This window comes from Columba livia, chromosome 3 (assembly GCF_036013475.1).
Source record: "Columba livia isolate bColLiv1 breed racing homer chromosome 3, bColLiv1.pat.W.v2, whole genome shotgun sequence".
In the NCBI taxonomy this organism is placed as follows: domain Eukaryota; kingdom Metazoa; phylum Chordata; class Aves; order Columbiformes; family Columbidae; genus Columba; species Columba livia.
In genome coordinates this window covers 57,491,396-57,507,578 of record NC_088604.1, presented here as the reverse complement: position 1 = coordinate 57,507,578, position 16,183 = coordinate 57,491,396, and the positions used below count along the sequence as shown (strand labels likewise).

The window sequence follows — 16,183 nt, the reverse complement described above, 5'->3', positions numbered from 1 at the left end:
TAACTTCTACTTCCAGCTGATAATCTGGTATATTTATGCTACAATACTGAAGTGAGGCACATAAGCCTATTTGCTGCTCAGTGTGTTAATTCTATTTTAGCGATGAAAAATGTTATGTGCAAATACATAAAGAGCTCCAGTAGCATCTGACAGCTTCCAAAATTTGTGTAGGGAGACAGTTGGAGAAGAGTACAATCAAATTACTTGCACATCTGAAGTGTTTAATCTTTTTTCCTCCACAAAAATGTTCCTACTCTTCTTTACCCATCATACAGCTTTTCCTGTAGGTAGAAATGTAAAGTATACTGAAGTGAGCTTTATTTCAGTAATGTCTGACCCACTATGATTTTTCTTAGGTACTCCTTGTCTTTTCTCCCCGATGAAGATACCTGGCACTTACAATGCAACTCTCTTCACAGTAAGTTTATGCATTTTCAATATAAGATGTTGTGAAGTTTTGTATTCTGACCACAATTCAAATGAAGTTTGTGTTAACAAGAAAATTATTCTCATGTGCTCAAAGTCATTTATGGAACAAAAATTACTAAAATATACAAGAGAAGCATTGAGAAAATATTGATTACAGACTTATTTGCTTGTTTTCTGCCATTGAAAGATGGATATTTTTTTTTTAAATGCATTTATAATCTTCTAGTAGCAGCAACATTTAAAAAGCCACTAATTACTGCCTGTTACCACAGAACAACTTTCTTCCTCTTTAGAAAATACTTTAATTCTTTTTAAGCTAAAATAACTTAATGTGAGGACTAATTAACTGTTCCAAACTTTAACATCTGCACGTGTCATCTAGAAAATAGTTTGTTATTTTGGATTATTATTTACTTGGTTCTAAGTAGCCCTTCCACTGGACTCATGAAGATATTTTGGTAGCCCATTTGCAGAAATAGTGGAGAAAGATGGCTAATATAATGATACTAATACAAACTGGCATGCACAGAAATTTATGTCAGAAAAATGAAGCATAGGACCTTACTGTGGGGTTATATAGCAAGCAAATCCATCTTTCACATTGTGGCTGAATTTGCAAAATGCGAGTGGTGATTACAGTTGACAGAGTTGTTTCCCAAAACAGGGCACCTCAGAAGGACTTTGCTTTTCAGGAGGGCAGCACTCAAAAAAGTGCGTGTGGATCATTTGTTCTCTTTTTATTAATCGGCATTCGTGCCACAAGCTGGGCTCACAATCATTAGTTGATGGTGAAAAGCTTTACTTAGTCTTGGATCCATGAATAAAGCCAGTGTAGATATACTTCATTGTGTTTCTTCAGTGACAGAGGAGGAGGAAATAGCAAAAATGATGATCGTATTGATTCTGAAAAATGAGTCTTCTCCATATTATGAGGGAATAAAGGGGACTCATGTACCCAGAACATCGAGCCACACTCCTGTATCATGTTTATCTCTCCCCCCTTCCCCAGCAAGGAGAACGGCTTTCCAGGTGAGCAGCCCAAGAGAATTACCTGGGGTCCCAGGCCATGGGGAAGGACAGGAGCGTGCCCGTGGTGCCACCAGGAGAGGCTCTCTAGAAGGCAGGTCAGTGGAAGGACCTGCAGCCCTTCTTACCCTCACATTGGTACCACCAAGTTACAAAGTAGAAGCAAATAGCCCAGTCCCAAGCATCCATAAGAGGGAGGGAAGGGAAGAAATGAAGTTCCAGTTGTGTGTTGTTTGTTATGGCCTCAGCTTTGTGGCACTGTGCTTGTGCAAGTGCCAGCATTCTGCCTACTCCTTTGCTCCAAGTTTGAGCAAGTTCAAAGAGACACTGATAATGCTTATATTCTGTGCATCAGACAAAAGATAAATTACCTTCTCCTTCTGAAAGGGACAAATAGTGTTTGATTTTATTTTTTTTTTCCATAATTAAGAAGGGGAGAATGGTCTGGCAACAGCTGTCAGGGGAGGAAGACACCAGACTACACAGGTAGGCATGATGCTCCCCCTCACAGTGCCTGCTGCAGGTTCAGTCCTAATCCAGCTTCTGATGCTTCCTGAGAAAGAAGCACCATGACAAGTTTAACACATGCTATTCATACAGTAATTATGCATTTGTCAGCTGGTGTCACTTTAAAAAAGCTCTTAGAGCAAAATAGAGGGATTGAATAGAATGTCTGATAGTGAACTGCAAGAAGGCAATTCAGAATTACCATAATAAAATGGTTGCTACTGACTGGAGTCTTGCTTGCAGTGAATTACCTCAAATATATTTGCCTCTTCTTATTCTACGGTGTTTCCTCTAATTACATCGTTGCCTTGGAGGGACATTAGTTCTTCATCAGCTTCTTCAAATTGGGTCTGGAGACCACACAACAAAATGTCATCTCCCGTACAGTGGAAGAAACCAGCTAGAAAAAACACCAGTTCCTTAATGCAGTTGCTCATTACCCACAAAGAGAATTATTTTAGCTATATTGCCACAATGGTTGACTCTTCCATGCTCTTGTCTCTCCAGTCACATTAAATAAGCTTCAAGGGAGTGCGTGATGAATATTTATTCTGTTTATTAGTTTGAAACAGCACTAACCATAAGCAGATCAACGAGAGACAGACTGTCAATATGTGTATGTCTAACTGCTGTGAAAAATGAAGAACATGCACCTTTGGCACCTTTGTTAAATAAGTTCTTGTTCATTGCTGTAGACAAGGATGTCTGTTTTTGAGGGAAGGCACATAGGGAAAGAAAGGAGTTGAATTGGATTTCATTGACATTTTTTAAGCTGATATCACTCTGTACTGTGCAAGCACAAGAGGCTTTGCAGTGTATTTAGGCCTTCTTTAGAGACACTTGGTTGGCAGCTGTCTTCCCACAACTGGAGAGGAAAATGTGAGATTATATTTAATTTTTATGTAATATAAGATTATATAGTTACGAGATGTCTGTGTGCTTGTAGAGCCTGTGCAGCTGATGACAGCATGCTAATCACAGTATTGGCAACAGTTTAGAAGGAAGAAATGGGACACAGCATCCCCCCTGTATTAACAAGCCTCTGAAAATCTACGGCTATATAACTTCTTTCATGAGACTGTGATTTTTGCAGATGTACCGGGGCTGCATCTTCCCTGGTAGATCCATCATGGCTATAGTATATGCGCTGTTAGCAATTTTCAGCTTTGCCATGTAGTCGTAGATCACACAGCACTTTCTTTAGGCAAGGTAATGCCAGTGGAATATACTCTTGAGAAACGAAAGTGATTTGACCCCTAGAGCTCATTTTTGTTTTCAAGATCTACGGCAACCCTTGCACTCCGAACGAGTTGGTTTTGGACAGGGGACTTCTGAGTGTGGTAATTGGTTTTCCATAAAGGATGGAAAAACTGTTAGTGGTTTTTGGTAAACCTCTGCCTGCATTGGAATTAAGGAAAGTAACACCACTGTGGCTTTCTTCATGGCTTTGCTGGTTCTTTGCGTCACTTATTTCCTCAGGATGAAACAAATTAAAGATGAATTTCCCTTAGTGCCAAGGGTATCATAACTGTAACTGGAATAAACCCGAAACTGAAAGTCTTTTAGACTGGGCCTATTCCAGTGGGCATATCCTTGCATACTACTTACTGGACTACAATTTCTATATAAAGACAATGAAAAATAAGAGGAATTCTCAGTATAGAAAAGTATTATATTTTCTAAAAAATCTTAAAAAAAAAATGAACACCAAGACTGAGATCCAGGAACTTAATTCTCTTAGCAGTATTAAGAAATTCTGTTCTTCCTTGTTTACCAGGGAAGAAACTTGCTGAGTAGCCTGAACTCTTGCATCTGGATTTATGTGCCATTTTTAGGCAGGGAAGACATGGCAAAGCTTAACTGCAAATTTAGGAAGCAAATTAAACAAGAACATGTGCTCAAAGGTGCTCATTTCAGTGTTTTAGATATCTAAAATTTCAGCCCAGCAGACAGAATTCCTTCAATGGCTGCTGTTCGAGAAATGCTTTCTTAAAGCTTCCTCTGCCGTCACTCAGTGTTGCCCTGCACCTTCCTTTCTGTTCTCCTGTTCCCTCACCTGCCTGCCTTTCCAGTGTCACTTTTTCCTTTTTTTTTAGTCTCAGTTGTTGAGTGAGGACCTGTCACACAAAACATGGGCCACATACACAAATCTTCAGAAGAATCACTGCCTTTTGGCAACTTTTTCTGCTAGCGAGGGAGAATGAGCACTGGATTGCTGGTGCTGTTGGTAGGAGTGCACGATGCCATGTTCTCAGCTGGCAGCCATCCTGCAAAGCCTGCAGTTCCCCATGGTTGGCATTAACTACCATTAATTCTTAATAGAAATATTTTTTAAAGTAGTAGTTGTTGCAAAGCACTGGTAATTCTTAGTCCCTTCATGTTCTTGTCACCTGCACTAGGGACAGCCGAGAGTCCATGCAGTACAGAATCATTTCTCAAACGCGAGACCCCTTTCCTTTATGTTTGCCATGGCTGTTCAGAGCCAACCTATATGAAGCTGCAGCCCAGCTGCTCAGGCATGTCTGAGGAAGGTCTGTATTGGATAGGTCTGTATGTAATTCTTTGACATATTATCTAGGAAACCACTGCAGAGTCTGTCTTAGTGATTTTTGTTGGAAATTAACATACAGGGAACTGAGGGCAGAAATTTTAAAGGAGAAACAGATAAAATAGAATAGTGTAGTTGTTGCATTGGATAACTTCATTTCCTGGACATGCTGTTTGTAGTCAACCCAAATTATGACTTTTGTTTATTAACAGAAAAATGGATAAGCTAATATTCCTAAAGCAACTTATAGATAAGAACTTATGAAATGCAACATTTTATTAATAGTTTGTATTAAAGAGTCATCAGTTTCCCAAATTAGTCTGCTAGTTTAAGACTTTCTGTTCTGGTTTTATTTTTATTTTATACGTATCAGAAAAAAATGTTTGCATTGTCGTATTAATTTTGGTAACTCTTTTTTTTCTTCCTGGCAACTAGATACTTTAAGTTTGGACTCAGAATGAACTTAGCTGCTTAAACCCCCTTGCATGACAGCTTGAAGGTGTACCCATGGTGGTAACTTCCAGTGAGAATACTTAGTGTAGTAGTACAGCCCTACAGTAATAATTTTCTGTATTAGAACAACTATTGGTGTGTGTTGTAAACCACATGCCATTCAGGTATTATTTTCAATAAGCATGAAGCTTCAAATACTTTTAATCCAACACAGGTTTTCTTAAGCTGGTGTAAAGCACTAGATGCTGGCTTCCTTTGTTATTGCCACCATTACCTTTAAATTACAAAGCCACTGAAGTAAATATACACTAGTGAAATACTTCGGGTGGGTTGTGGTGCAGCTGATAAGAGTCTTCCATCCGTTTCAGGTGGATCCTGGTTCATCAAGTGACTGAATGCATTCTTGACGGATGGCAGTGTGTTAGTTTTTAAATCATTACTTTGCAATTGCAAATCAATGTCCCCTTCTAAGCACTGAGTCGGAGGCAGATCAGTATGACTCAACCCTATTTGCACTGCTATAAAAAACCATGTACTGACACAGTGCTCCAATAATTTTATGACCTTCTCCACAAATGGATACAGTGTGCTAGGTGGCTGAGATCTTTATTGATGGCTATGGCTCAGCTAATGTATGCATTAACAGGGGTATTCAAATGCATCTTTCTCTGCTGGTTCCTTTTCATTACACTGGAAAATGAGCTTTAGTCGCTTTGCTTGGAGTACTTGATAAAGCTGTGTCTGCTTCTTGCACTTCCGTTGAGCAGGGAAAAAAAACCCACAAGAGTCCTCAGACTGGCTAATGAAATAGAGGGAGAAACATGGTCATTAGTTGGAGTGGTGGTTGGCTCCTGAGCCAACTCTTCCACTGTAAGGAAGCATTTGATGCTCTTAGGAGAGTTGCTTATTTCAGTGGGTAATGGTTTTGTTTATTGAGTTTGCGCAAATGCATTTGATTTAGTCAATTTAGGCTTTGCATTTAAGCAAATTACAAGTTAGGACTCGATCAGCGAGAGGTAAATTAGTTTGAATGCATATAAAAGGATCTTGCTGAGGGTAAATTTACAGTCAAACCATTACATGGAAGTCATAATGTGCAGTACATGTCAGGTTTGATAAATGAAGCAGGAATGTAAAATTGCCTTTAACTTGAAGTGTGCTTGCTTGCATTTGGCTGGCTACAGAGCTGAAGTGCTGTTATGTCTGCTGTCCTGAACTGGCTCAGGAGGGAGAAATCTCTCCAAAGCTGGAATTGCTAAATTTGAAAAGGACAAGTGAAGAATCCTTGCAAATATATAAGCTACTCGGCTCTATTTCCTCAGCTAAACTACCCAGCTCTTCTTTCTCTGCTCCCTGGTCTTGCCCTCATTGGGACACTGGCCAGGTACAGAACGTAGTGCTGATGCCTGCCAGGGAAAGGCATTATCCCAGGAGAAACCTCGTGCACAAGCACAAATGGGGAATTACTGGCTATGTCATTGCTCTGCAAATAGGAAAGGATGAACTAGGCGGCCTCCTCAAGCCCTTTCTACTGTGTGATGTGGGGGGGTTTGGTCATTTGGGGCTTTCTTTTCTGCAAGACTGTTTCCTCTAGAGCTAGGCCTACCCACATCTCTTTCAAGAGTACCCCCATGGTATAGGAAAGGATTTATTTGGATTTCTTGATTGCCTCAATGCAGCCACATAAGAAGTGGCAGAAAAAGTCAGGTAGCCAAACAATTTTGTTTTGCATTTAAGAATTTTAAAAATGAGAAAATATAGTATCTCAGTGATGCAAGAAACCTGTTGTTATTACTAAGGTGGCTAATTATAGATTATCAGTGCAAAATACTAATTATCAGTCAAATCTGTCAGTTCTTACATACCACAAAGCAGGATATTACAAAGAGGTCATACCACAAAGTGAAAGAAAAAATGCTGTATTAAAACTACCACTGAAAAAAGAAATGCCAGCAAGAGCTCTAGATGTTGTTTTTATTTGTATGTAACCTTTGAAAGTGAAGTTTTCTTTAGGGATGACAATCCTTTTAGCAGAAAACTTCATGCATGTTTTCAACCTGATGTAAATATTTAGTGACACCATCTTCACACACTGGTGAACAAGCTCTTTCGAGGACATATTGGCTGTTTAATCAATAGATGATAATGCAGCTAATAATTTCTGTAGTTATCTGATATTAGGTAAATGATCAAACAGACAAGGAAAGATTGTGGAAAAGGATAAAAAGTTTTAATTTCAAAAATGTTTGATAAGGGGAACAGAAAATGGTCCATGGACCAGGCAGCTAAATGGTAAACTTAATCCTTCATCTGTTCTAGTACTTTTAACAGTTCCTACGCAGGAGCAACACCCAATGGCTTTTATGGAATCACATTTTAGAGACCTCACAACCCAATGTGCCACTGCCAGCTGGTGTTTGAGAGCACACTGCTACTGCTTGGAGGTTTAAAATAGCATATGCCTTATAGACAATGTATACAAAGGTGCGGTTGTACATTGTGGCCATGCTTGCCCTTAGTCTTGCACTGAATGTATTAGTATCTTGCAAACTTGGCCTAAGGGCTTTGATATGGATGAACACTGAGCTTACTGTACTACTTTAAACCTTACCTTACGAGGTTTAAATTCACTATGTTGGGTTTTGGTCAATGATGACTGCTTGTCCTTCTTTAATGTAACTGGAATGCAGCAGTGCTGTCTTTAGTTTGTATTTTCAAGCACAACGTCTGGATACAGGGGTTTTTCCTCTCTGTTACCCCTTTATAGGATGGACACTAAGCAATTTTGTAGCGTGAGAAGCAGTGTTGAGTTTTCAGGTCCATAATAATTTAGAAAAAAACAAACAAAAAACCTCCAGAACACTCTTGAAAAACCTACCTACCCCCATAACCATTAGCTACTTGTGGGATAGTTGTAATCTTCAGGAGAGTAAACAGTCAAAAGTATACAGATGCATTGAATAGAATTTTATATTAGTTTGTTGGGGTTTTTTTCCCATTCTTTCATTTACATGAGAAAAGCCAGAAACAAACCACTGTGAGCCATTTTGTATGTGGCCCTGGTGCAGATTTGCAGATCAAGTACCCCCATCTGTAGCAACCCTTTTCTCTGCTATAATGCTGTAATGGCATTCCTGACCAGCTTATTTCCTTCTCAGAGCTGCCCGCTTGGCTGTATTAATGTTTAATCTCGTATGTAGATGTGATTTCAGTGTTTTGCATGTTGTAACCTTTTCCTTCAGTGTGCACCAGCTGTATGCAGTGTCAGATGAAAGATGGGTTTTCTAATTTAGGGCAACCCACTGTTGCCAGTAGTTTTTGTTTGGGGAATTTGCTCTTCTGTCCAGCTGTCTGGAGGAGATGCAGTACACTGTTAGCAGTACCCTGGCCTTTCGACCTTGAGATTTTCCACAAGACAGTGGTTTTGTAAGAGCAGTCAGAAGTTACTCAGATTTTTCCTACCTGCCTCAGTATCAGTGAATTCTCAACAACTTTGACCAACTATTTCAGCCAACTCAGCCATTATGTTAAAACTTCTGTTACTTAATGAGGAGATTTATTCATATTGTCAAAACTGACTGAATAGTAGCAATAATGCAGCCACTAACAGAAACAAACAGGCTTTATGGAATATCTGTGTAAGGTTAATTTATTAAAATGCCGCAGTCTGTGACAAAGATCTGAGTGCTTGTGCTTGCATCTCAGGTGTACTGTGGAGGTTATTTTGTGTGTGTATGTGTGTAGAAGAAACTGGCTAGTATTGTTTCATATTACCTGCATCTGGAAGTTTTACCCTAAGCTAGGGTTCTTCTCTGTTCTACCCAAAGTAACCCTAATGCTCGGTGCCATAGTGAATTACAGCAGAGCAACCAAGTCCAATTGGGAAGAAAGGTTTTACCAGTGACACAAAATGAAATGAAACAAAATCCCCAGGATGACAGTGGGCCTGTCTGCAGCTTCTGGAGTGACCAAAGTTCGCTGCTTGTTGGTCACTGGCACAGTATGGTCTTGCAGCCCTTCTGACTCAGCTGGTGGATCAGGCTTATAATTTGGGTTCTGGGGCAGTAGTAGGCAGAAGAACTCTAGAGGTGGCATTTGCTGATATGGTGAATGAGACCCTGTTGTTTCCTCTGGTCATTTGAAGTAAAAACTGTAGTCTGATGGGTATATCAATAACAGATTAACATGACATCCTTTGTTTCCAAGCACCAACATTTCTTTTCAGCTGAAGATTTACTCCCCCCCTCAGTTGTAGAACATAGTTGTCCACAAGGCAGAGTAAGAAAAAGTCAAGAAAAAAAATAAAAGGACCGTTGACTTTCCCCCAAGCAAATTTAACATAAAACCAGAATTTTTAAAAGAGGAATGAAATGTAAGTGTTGCTTGAAGAGGTGCTAATAAGAAATCCTACAATAATTTGTAGTATTCGCACCTTTTCTGAATCTTCAGATGGGCTAAACTGATGCAAACTGCAAGAAGTATCAGTCTGTGTTGTGTTAGGCCTGTCTACACTCCCAGGCATTTCAGTGCTTAAGAAGTCTCTTCAAATATTTCAAAGTTGTGGAGGAAAGAGCCCTCTTATGCTCCTGAGGGATGTAGGAACCTGTGTTGCTCCACGTGCTGTGTTCCCTCAATGCAGAGATATGGGCACACATGGGGACAGTTTTTCGTCTCCCAAGGAGCCATTCTCTTGACATGAAGCTCAGTGAGAGAGTGAAGCCTTTGGCTGTTTAAATCAAATTCATGTGATATTGCAGCACAGAATCATAATGAAGAAAACCACAGGAAATTTAGCTACTCTAGGGCCTCAACTGCCAGTCATCTTTCCTTGCTCATGCCAAATAGAAGTACTGAAGTTGTCAAAATAAATTATGATTAAAAGGGGAAATGTCACAGCAGATTATTCTGCTTTACAGAATATTTAATAATACTATATATCATAAAAGTATTTGAAACTCTAGTCATCTACTTTCATTATTATTGTTATTACAGAGTGTTATATAAATATGGGGCAAGAAGAAAGCATCAGCTGAATTTTGTACTCAAACATCCTTTTGAAAACGAAGGCAAAGAGGAGGTGACTCTAGCATTAGGAATATTTTGTGCAGTTCTCTTCAAAATAAGTAAGTCTGTAGCCAAGTGAAAATTACTAGATTTGGGCTAAAGGTTCTGATGTCGGTCCCAGTGGGAGAATGAAAAGTGTACAAGAGCACTGACTGTTGGAGATTTTTCCTTAGGATTTTCTTTCTTACCTTAAACTAGATATTTTAGTTTCTGAAGTGCTGTCATTTTATGCTGTGTTGTCCACTAAACTTAAAATGAAAGGATCTGTGGTTTTTTGGAGTTGAAATAGATACATCGTATCAGGAATGATCCGCAACTTCACATACCTGAAGAAATTATTTGTAATCTCGAGTGTGAAGAATAACAGCATATAAATATACAGACTGAATAATTTGGTGTTTTGTTTCAATTCCATAGCATGACACATCAGCAATATAAGGAATTCTTTTGAAGGAAGGTCTGGATGATTTTGTTTCTATTTATGAAGCGTGAAACAGTGAAATTGATGTTTCTTCCTACATATTTATGTCAGAAATTCATCTTATATGTACGCTGTAAGATGCTAAGTTGGATGACTGAAGAACTGATAGAGTTTTGCCATTGGGAAATGCAGATGATATAAAGAAAAAAAAAATCTTAGGTTAAAAATCCAGTGGTCTAGCTATGGTATCTCATTAAATTGCTCTGAAAATAACATTTTTCGATGCCTAGGATATTTTCAGAGAGTTTTATAGGCTTTCACAAAATCTTAGGCAGCTGAAAACTGCAAGGTCATCTTTAAAAGTCTAAAAACTGGTGTGGATGTGGGGATAAGGACCTTTTGTGCAGCCTTCACTAGACATGTTCTCATGAAAGGTATGGCATACACTTTTCTTTCTGGTCAGACACAGGTCAGTGAAAAATTTGACTTGCATGTACTGAGAAACTCCTCAGCAGACAACTGGGATCTCCTAGAATCCCCATGGCTGAACAAGGGAAAGCTGGAACTCACATTCCTGGTGTTTTCTATGTTAAAAGAGAGACAGGGAAAATTGTTTGGATTTTTAAGCATTTGAAGTTTTTCTTGTGCATTCTAAAGAAAATTGCTAAGCCAGCAAAATGTTTTTCCATTTATAAGCTTCTATAAAGAGCTTAAAGTATGACTTGATAGAAAGAACAAGTAAATTACTCTTTACAAGGAGTCTAGGTTGAAAACTGGTTGTATTTAAAACCACAACTTCTTCTCATACACAGTAGTTTGCCTAAAGCTAAAGATGAATAGGGATTTGTCCCATTCAGAGTGAATGCTCATCATGAATCCATGAAAGTGACCTCAGTCAACAGGGTCAGTCTTAAACACAATTTTAAAAACACATGGCTGTAAAGTTTTTAAAGTTTAGCAGCAAAGGCTACTTAATGTGTACAAAACGAAAAGGCAGTAAAAGGGTTTAAATTCTTGTGTTCTGTCCATGTGTATTAGTTTGCAGTCTTGAATTGGGAAATACATGGCTTCTGGCAGAGTCAGCAATGACAATCGCCAGCAGTTTGCGAATGGCTCTGCGCCTCAACCTGCTATTTTCAGGAAATTTTATCTATTAATGTGTTGTATGGCAAAAGGTAGTAATAGGGAGTGAAGATCATTCCCAGATGTTCTGCTGAATCTTCAAATGCAGAAAGCTTTGCTAACGGTACTTGATACATCTACTCAGGGACCTACAAAAACAAATTAAGCAGTTTTTTATGTTTCCTTTTAGCTTGGCTATTTGCTGAAGTAGCTTTTGTTTCAGCCTGCTGAATTTATTTCCTTTAGCAGAGGACAGAGAGAGAGAAGAGGAGACTGAGGGGTGACCTTATTGATGTTTACAAATATATAAAGGGTGAGTGTCATGATGATGGAGCCAGGCTCTTCTTGGTGACAACCAATGAGAAGACAAGGGGTAATGGGTTCAAACTGCAATGCAAGAGGTTCCACTTAAATTTGAGAAGAAACTTCTTCTCAGTAAGGGTGACAGAGCACTGGAACAGGCTGCCCAGGGGGGTTGTGGAGTCTCCTTCTCTGGAGACATTCAAAATCTGCCTGGACACGTTCCTGTGTAACCTCATCTGGGTGTTCCTGCTCTGGCGGGGGATTGGTCTTTTGCGTTCCATTTCAATCCATAACATTCTGTGATTCTGTGATTTGTTTCCACATCTTTATGTGGAAGACCATTGCTGATGCAATGCTGAGCAGAGCAGTGGCAATTTCCTGCCTCTGAGGAAGGGCACGGTATTAACTCATGGTGTTCTTGGCTCTGTTGTTTTAATTTCCTTTGTGTCTTCAAGTCCAAAAAAATCCAACAACAACAACAACAAAACAAGCAACTTCAGAAGCAAGTTTAGTTTAAAAAGAATCCAACATGCTGAATGGGACCAGAGGTAAGGAAACACTTCTCTGAACTAGGTAATACCTGTGCATGTAACGGGCCAAGGGGGTGGTTTGTTCTGTGTGTTGTGAGAGATTCATGACAATAACACACGTTCCCTCTGCAGAAAAGTCTTGGGGCTTCATTTGTTCATATTTTTCAAGAATTTTGGAAATACTCAACTGTATTTGAAGTGTTATGGCCTATTTTTCATGAGCTGATCAAACTGTCCTGAAGGATGAGAGTAGGTAAATACAAGGGACATAAAAAGAATAAAAGAGAAACATGAATATTTTACAGTGTTTGTTCGTAGGACTAGAATGTAGAAGTTACAGTAAGACAGTACATGTCCCATAATCAGACTTTTACAGAGATAAGTGCATGCTTTACTAATTTTTAGTGCTTTGAATGTAAAGAACATTGCACAGCCATTAACTGTTTGTTAATATTAAGGGGCAATTTGCAAGTGAAAACCAGCATCCTTGCTGAAGTCAATTACTTCGGGGTTTCACTGCAGCTAGATCTTTTTCTTCAGGTGTATCCGATGAATGTTGGACTCCCCAAATAGTTGCAAGCTACATATTTATTACCATGTCTTTAATGTAGTTTCCCAGTGTAAATGTGTGGGGGTTTTTTCCATGGCAGTTTAGAGCAATATTGTATGCCGAGACCTTTCATAAAATACAAAGCACTCATGCAGGAGTGCTCTTTGGCAGCACAAATTTTCAGCTAGCCTTTTTTCAGTCATGTCAGAAAGTCTGAAAAAGTGTATTCAAGGCTCATGGTGGGCAGAAAAAAAAAAAACTTAAAGAAAAAAACCCTGCTCTTTTAATTGCGTGGCTGTGCTACCTTACTGTGTTTGTGTGTGTGGTTTTCTTTTTCCCCTGTTGTTTTTTTTTTCTCTTCTGTGTAGGTAGTTGTTTTACATTTGTACAGTAGATGTACAGCAGGTCCAAGCACAACCTTTGCAAAAGTAGAATTTAACAATTTGAAACACTCCATAGAAAAGGTAATTCGCACTTGAGTGATGATTTCGTAGTCCTCTAAAACATACAGAGCACTGAGGAAAATCACCAGGACTTGGTATTTTTAGTGAAAATCTAGGAAGCAACTTTCCTCTCCTCTAAATTTTATTTAAGAAAGATCTGGGGTGGCTTCTGCATTCAGAATCCCTCAGAACCTGACAGCATCAAGCAGAACCAGTAGAGGCTGCTTTTATCTTAAGGATTTAACTAAATAGATTACAGAAGAGATCAGTGACATGTGCCATGCTAATAATCTCTGGGATTCTCCTGCTTCACCTCCATTCTGCTCCAATGCAGTAGTGTCAGATTTCACCTTCCTTTAGAAAACTGGCTTGTGAATTTTTGCTATGTGTAACTTCAATACCACGTGTAGTTGGCGAGAGGGGCAGTATCAAACTTTAAGGATCATTTAAAACCATCTTTCCAGGTAAGTGACAGAATGTGGCTCTACTCCTTTCATTACAGAGAGATGAGATATTTCTGTTTCAAGCTATAAGGAAAAAAGACAGATAAAAATTATTGTTCTACTCCTTTAATGAAGGGAGGGGGGGGAAATTATAAGTTCTTGTATTCTTGGGAATTTCCTTGAAATAGCCATTTGAAGATACAACAAACACTACTCAAATACTTGCATAAAGACATTTATTATGAATGCAATGTATATGTAGATTTTTATTTTTTTTTTTTTTTTATCTGAGGTGCTTATATAAACAGACCCACATCAGTTGAATGACAGTCAGTTTGCAGGGCATGACAGTGGCTGAACACCCTTCAGCTCCAAAGCTTTGCTGAAGTTAATCTCTTGAGGTTTAGCAGTACCCTTGGTGAGCTTCAGAAATCGAATACATCCTTTAAAACGGATATTAGTGGTCAGCCCAAACTGGGTCACACCGTCTGAGGGATGAAAAAAAAAAAAGGGAAAAGGAATTACGTAGGTGTGAGTTGATACTTCATTTTGTTTGCTGGGAGCCCTGCAGGAGATGTCCTCAGTGATAGATACATATCTATATAAATAGATATATAGATATATATACACACACACACATGTATATACACACACATATATAAAACATGTTATGGTAGTGGTAACAATCTAGTCGTCTTTCCTTTTTCTGTCCTGGTATGATAGTGGCAGAATCTGAATGCATTTAAACTGGTATCGTAAATCATACAACTCAGTTATGCGACATACACAAAATTAAGGAAAATGGTCAAATCGCAGCTTGGTACCTACAAATGGTGTACGATGCACACGTGCTCATCGTGCAGACCTCCAACTTCTCAAGCTATTTATCCACAGAGTAAGAGAGGGGAAAAAAAAAGTGCCAAAATGGATGCAGTTCTCAGGCCTAACATCACGAGAAAGCCAGTTCCTCAGTATGGGCTTCAGGTGTCATTTAAAGAATGATTTTGAGAGTTTTCAAGCATTATGATTTTTTTTTTTTTTCTTGCTGATAGTAAAGCCAGGGATTTGAGTCCACCTCTCCCACTAAAGAAGGAAGGAACTATTCTAGTGTGATCAGATGATATAAGTGAAGGTTGGTGTGACTTGGAAGCTGGAAATATTTCCCTTAACTGCTTGAAATTCGTGTCCCAACTTGTTTCTCAGTCTTCTTCCAAGTGAAAAAGTGGCAACAGGGATGTGCTCTGATACTGACTGATCTATGTTCTGGTTGCGGAAATAACTTTGCACCTGTAGAGGACTGAATAGCCATAGCATTATGCTGTTTCACAGAGGATGATGTGCTTGAATGCACCTGTCCCTCCTTGCACAAGGAAAAGCGATAGTAAGACATGAGTAATGGCTTTTATGGGTAGCCGGGAATTTGTATCCTTGCCCATGCTTTCATGGCAAAATGTTTTTCTGCACAGGAAACTCTCCACCAGCTAATTCTATCTGTTTTACAACTGTTTTGCGCTGTTTATGCAGCCAGGGGAAGCCTCAAGAGGACTGGAAAATACAAATGCTTACTAATTTTACAAAATCCCATGATACCGTGTTTTAAATTTGTGATAAGGTTGTCCAGGTATTGAGAATATTAAAACAAATCTTGGAAGAGCTACACTAGATAGCAAGAGAAGTGTGAGGTGTTTAAATGTGCATGTGGGTTTATTAAATCATTTAATAACTCACTGTGTGGCTGAACTCAGTAATAGCACTTCAACATGATGCAAGCGTAGGCTTGTTTTGGACAGATTGCAGTGTTACTTTGTTTCTCTTGCTATGTTCCTCTTGATGTACAGTCCAGAATGAGATGGTAACTCCATCTGCAGTGTTCCTTTAGCAGTTGCTTCTATGCTAGTATCCTGTTTTGCTATAAAAAGGCTGCCACGAAGTTGTTTTCCTTCTGGCAAAAAGTTATTGGTCCTTATCAATAGTCACTGTGACTGAAGTACAACTCTCATATCTCAGTATCAAGAACATTGTTGAAAATGTTCTGAAGCTTTGGAGACAAGGCTTTTTGGATGGACTGTATCACACTAGAATGGGGGGAAATCAGCTTCCAGAAAATCATTTCAGAATTCCCTCAAGGTGCATCTTGCCATTGAACTCAGTATTCACTACAGTAGACACATAATGCAAACATCCTTAGCTTTTTTGTTTGCAAAGTAGAGGGAAATTTTATTATAAAAGCAACAAAATTGGCACTTCACAAATACCTTAGCTGTGTTTTCAGAAAGTAAACTGCTACTAGATAAACTTGTTGATTGTCTGTGAACAGATGAATACCAGTATTCATCATCACCTT

General features: G+C 39.0%; 1 protein-coding gene across 11 annotated transcripts in view; it reads right to left on the bottom strand.

Annotated features, from left to right (window-relative positions):
* Positions 1-14,058: 14,058 nt before the first annotated feature.
* Positions 14,059-16,183, bottom strand: part of LAMA2 (laminin subunit alpha 2) — a 356,006-nt gene continuing 353,881 nt past the window's right edge. For all 11 annotated transcript variants that reach the window (XM_065056885.1, XM_065056887.1, XM_065056893.1 and 8 more), the window contains one exon: positions 14,059-14,327. In XM_065056885.1, the coding sequence (XP_064912957.1) occupies positions 14,170-14,327 (158 nt within the window). In that variant the 3' untranslated portion in view covers positions 14,059-14,169. The remainder of the gene's footprint in view (positions 14,328-16,183) is intronic.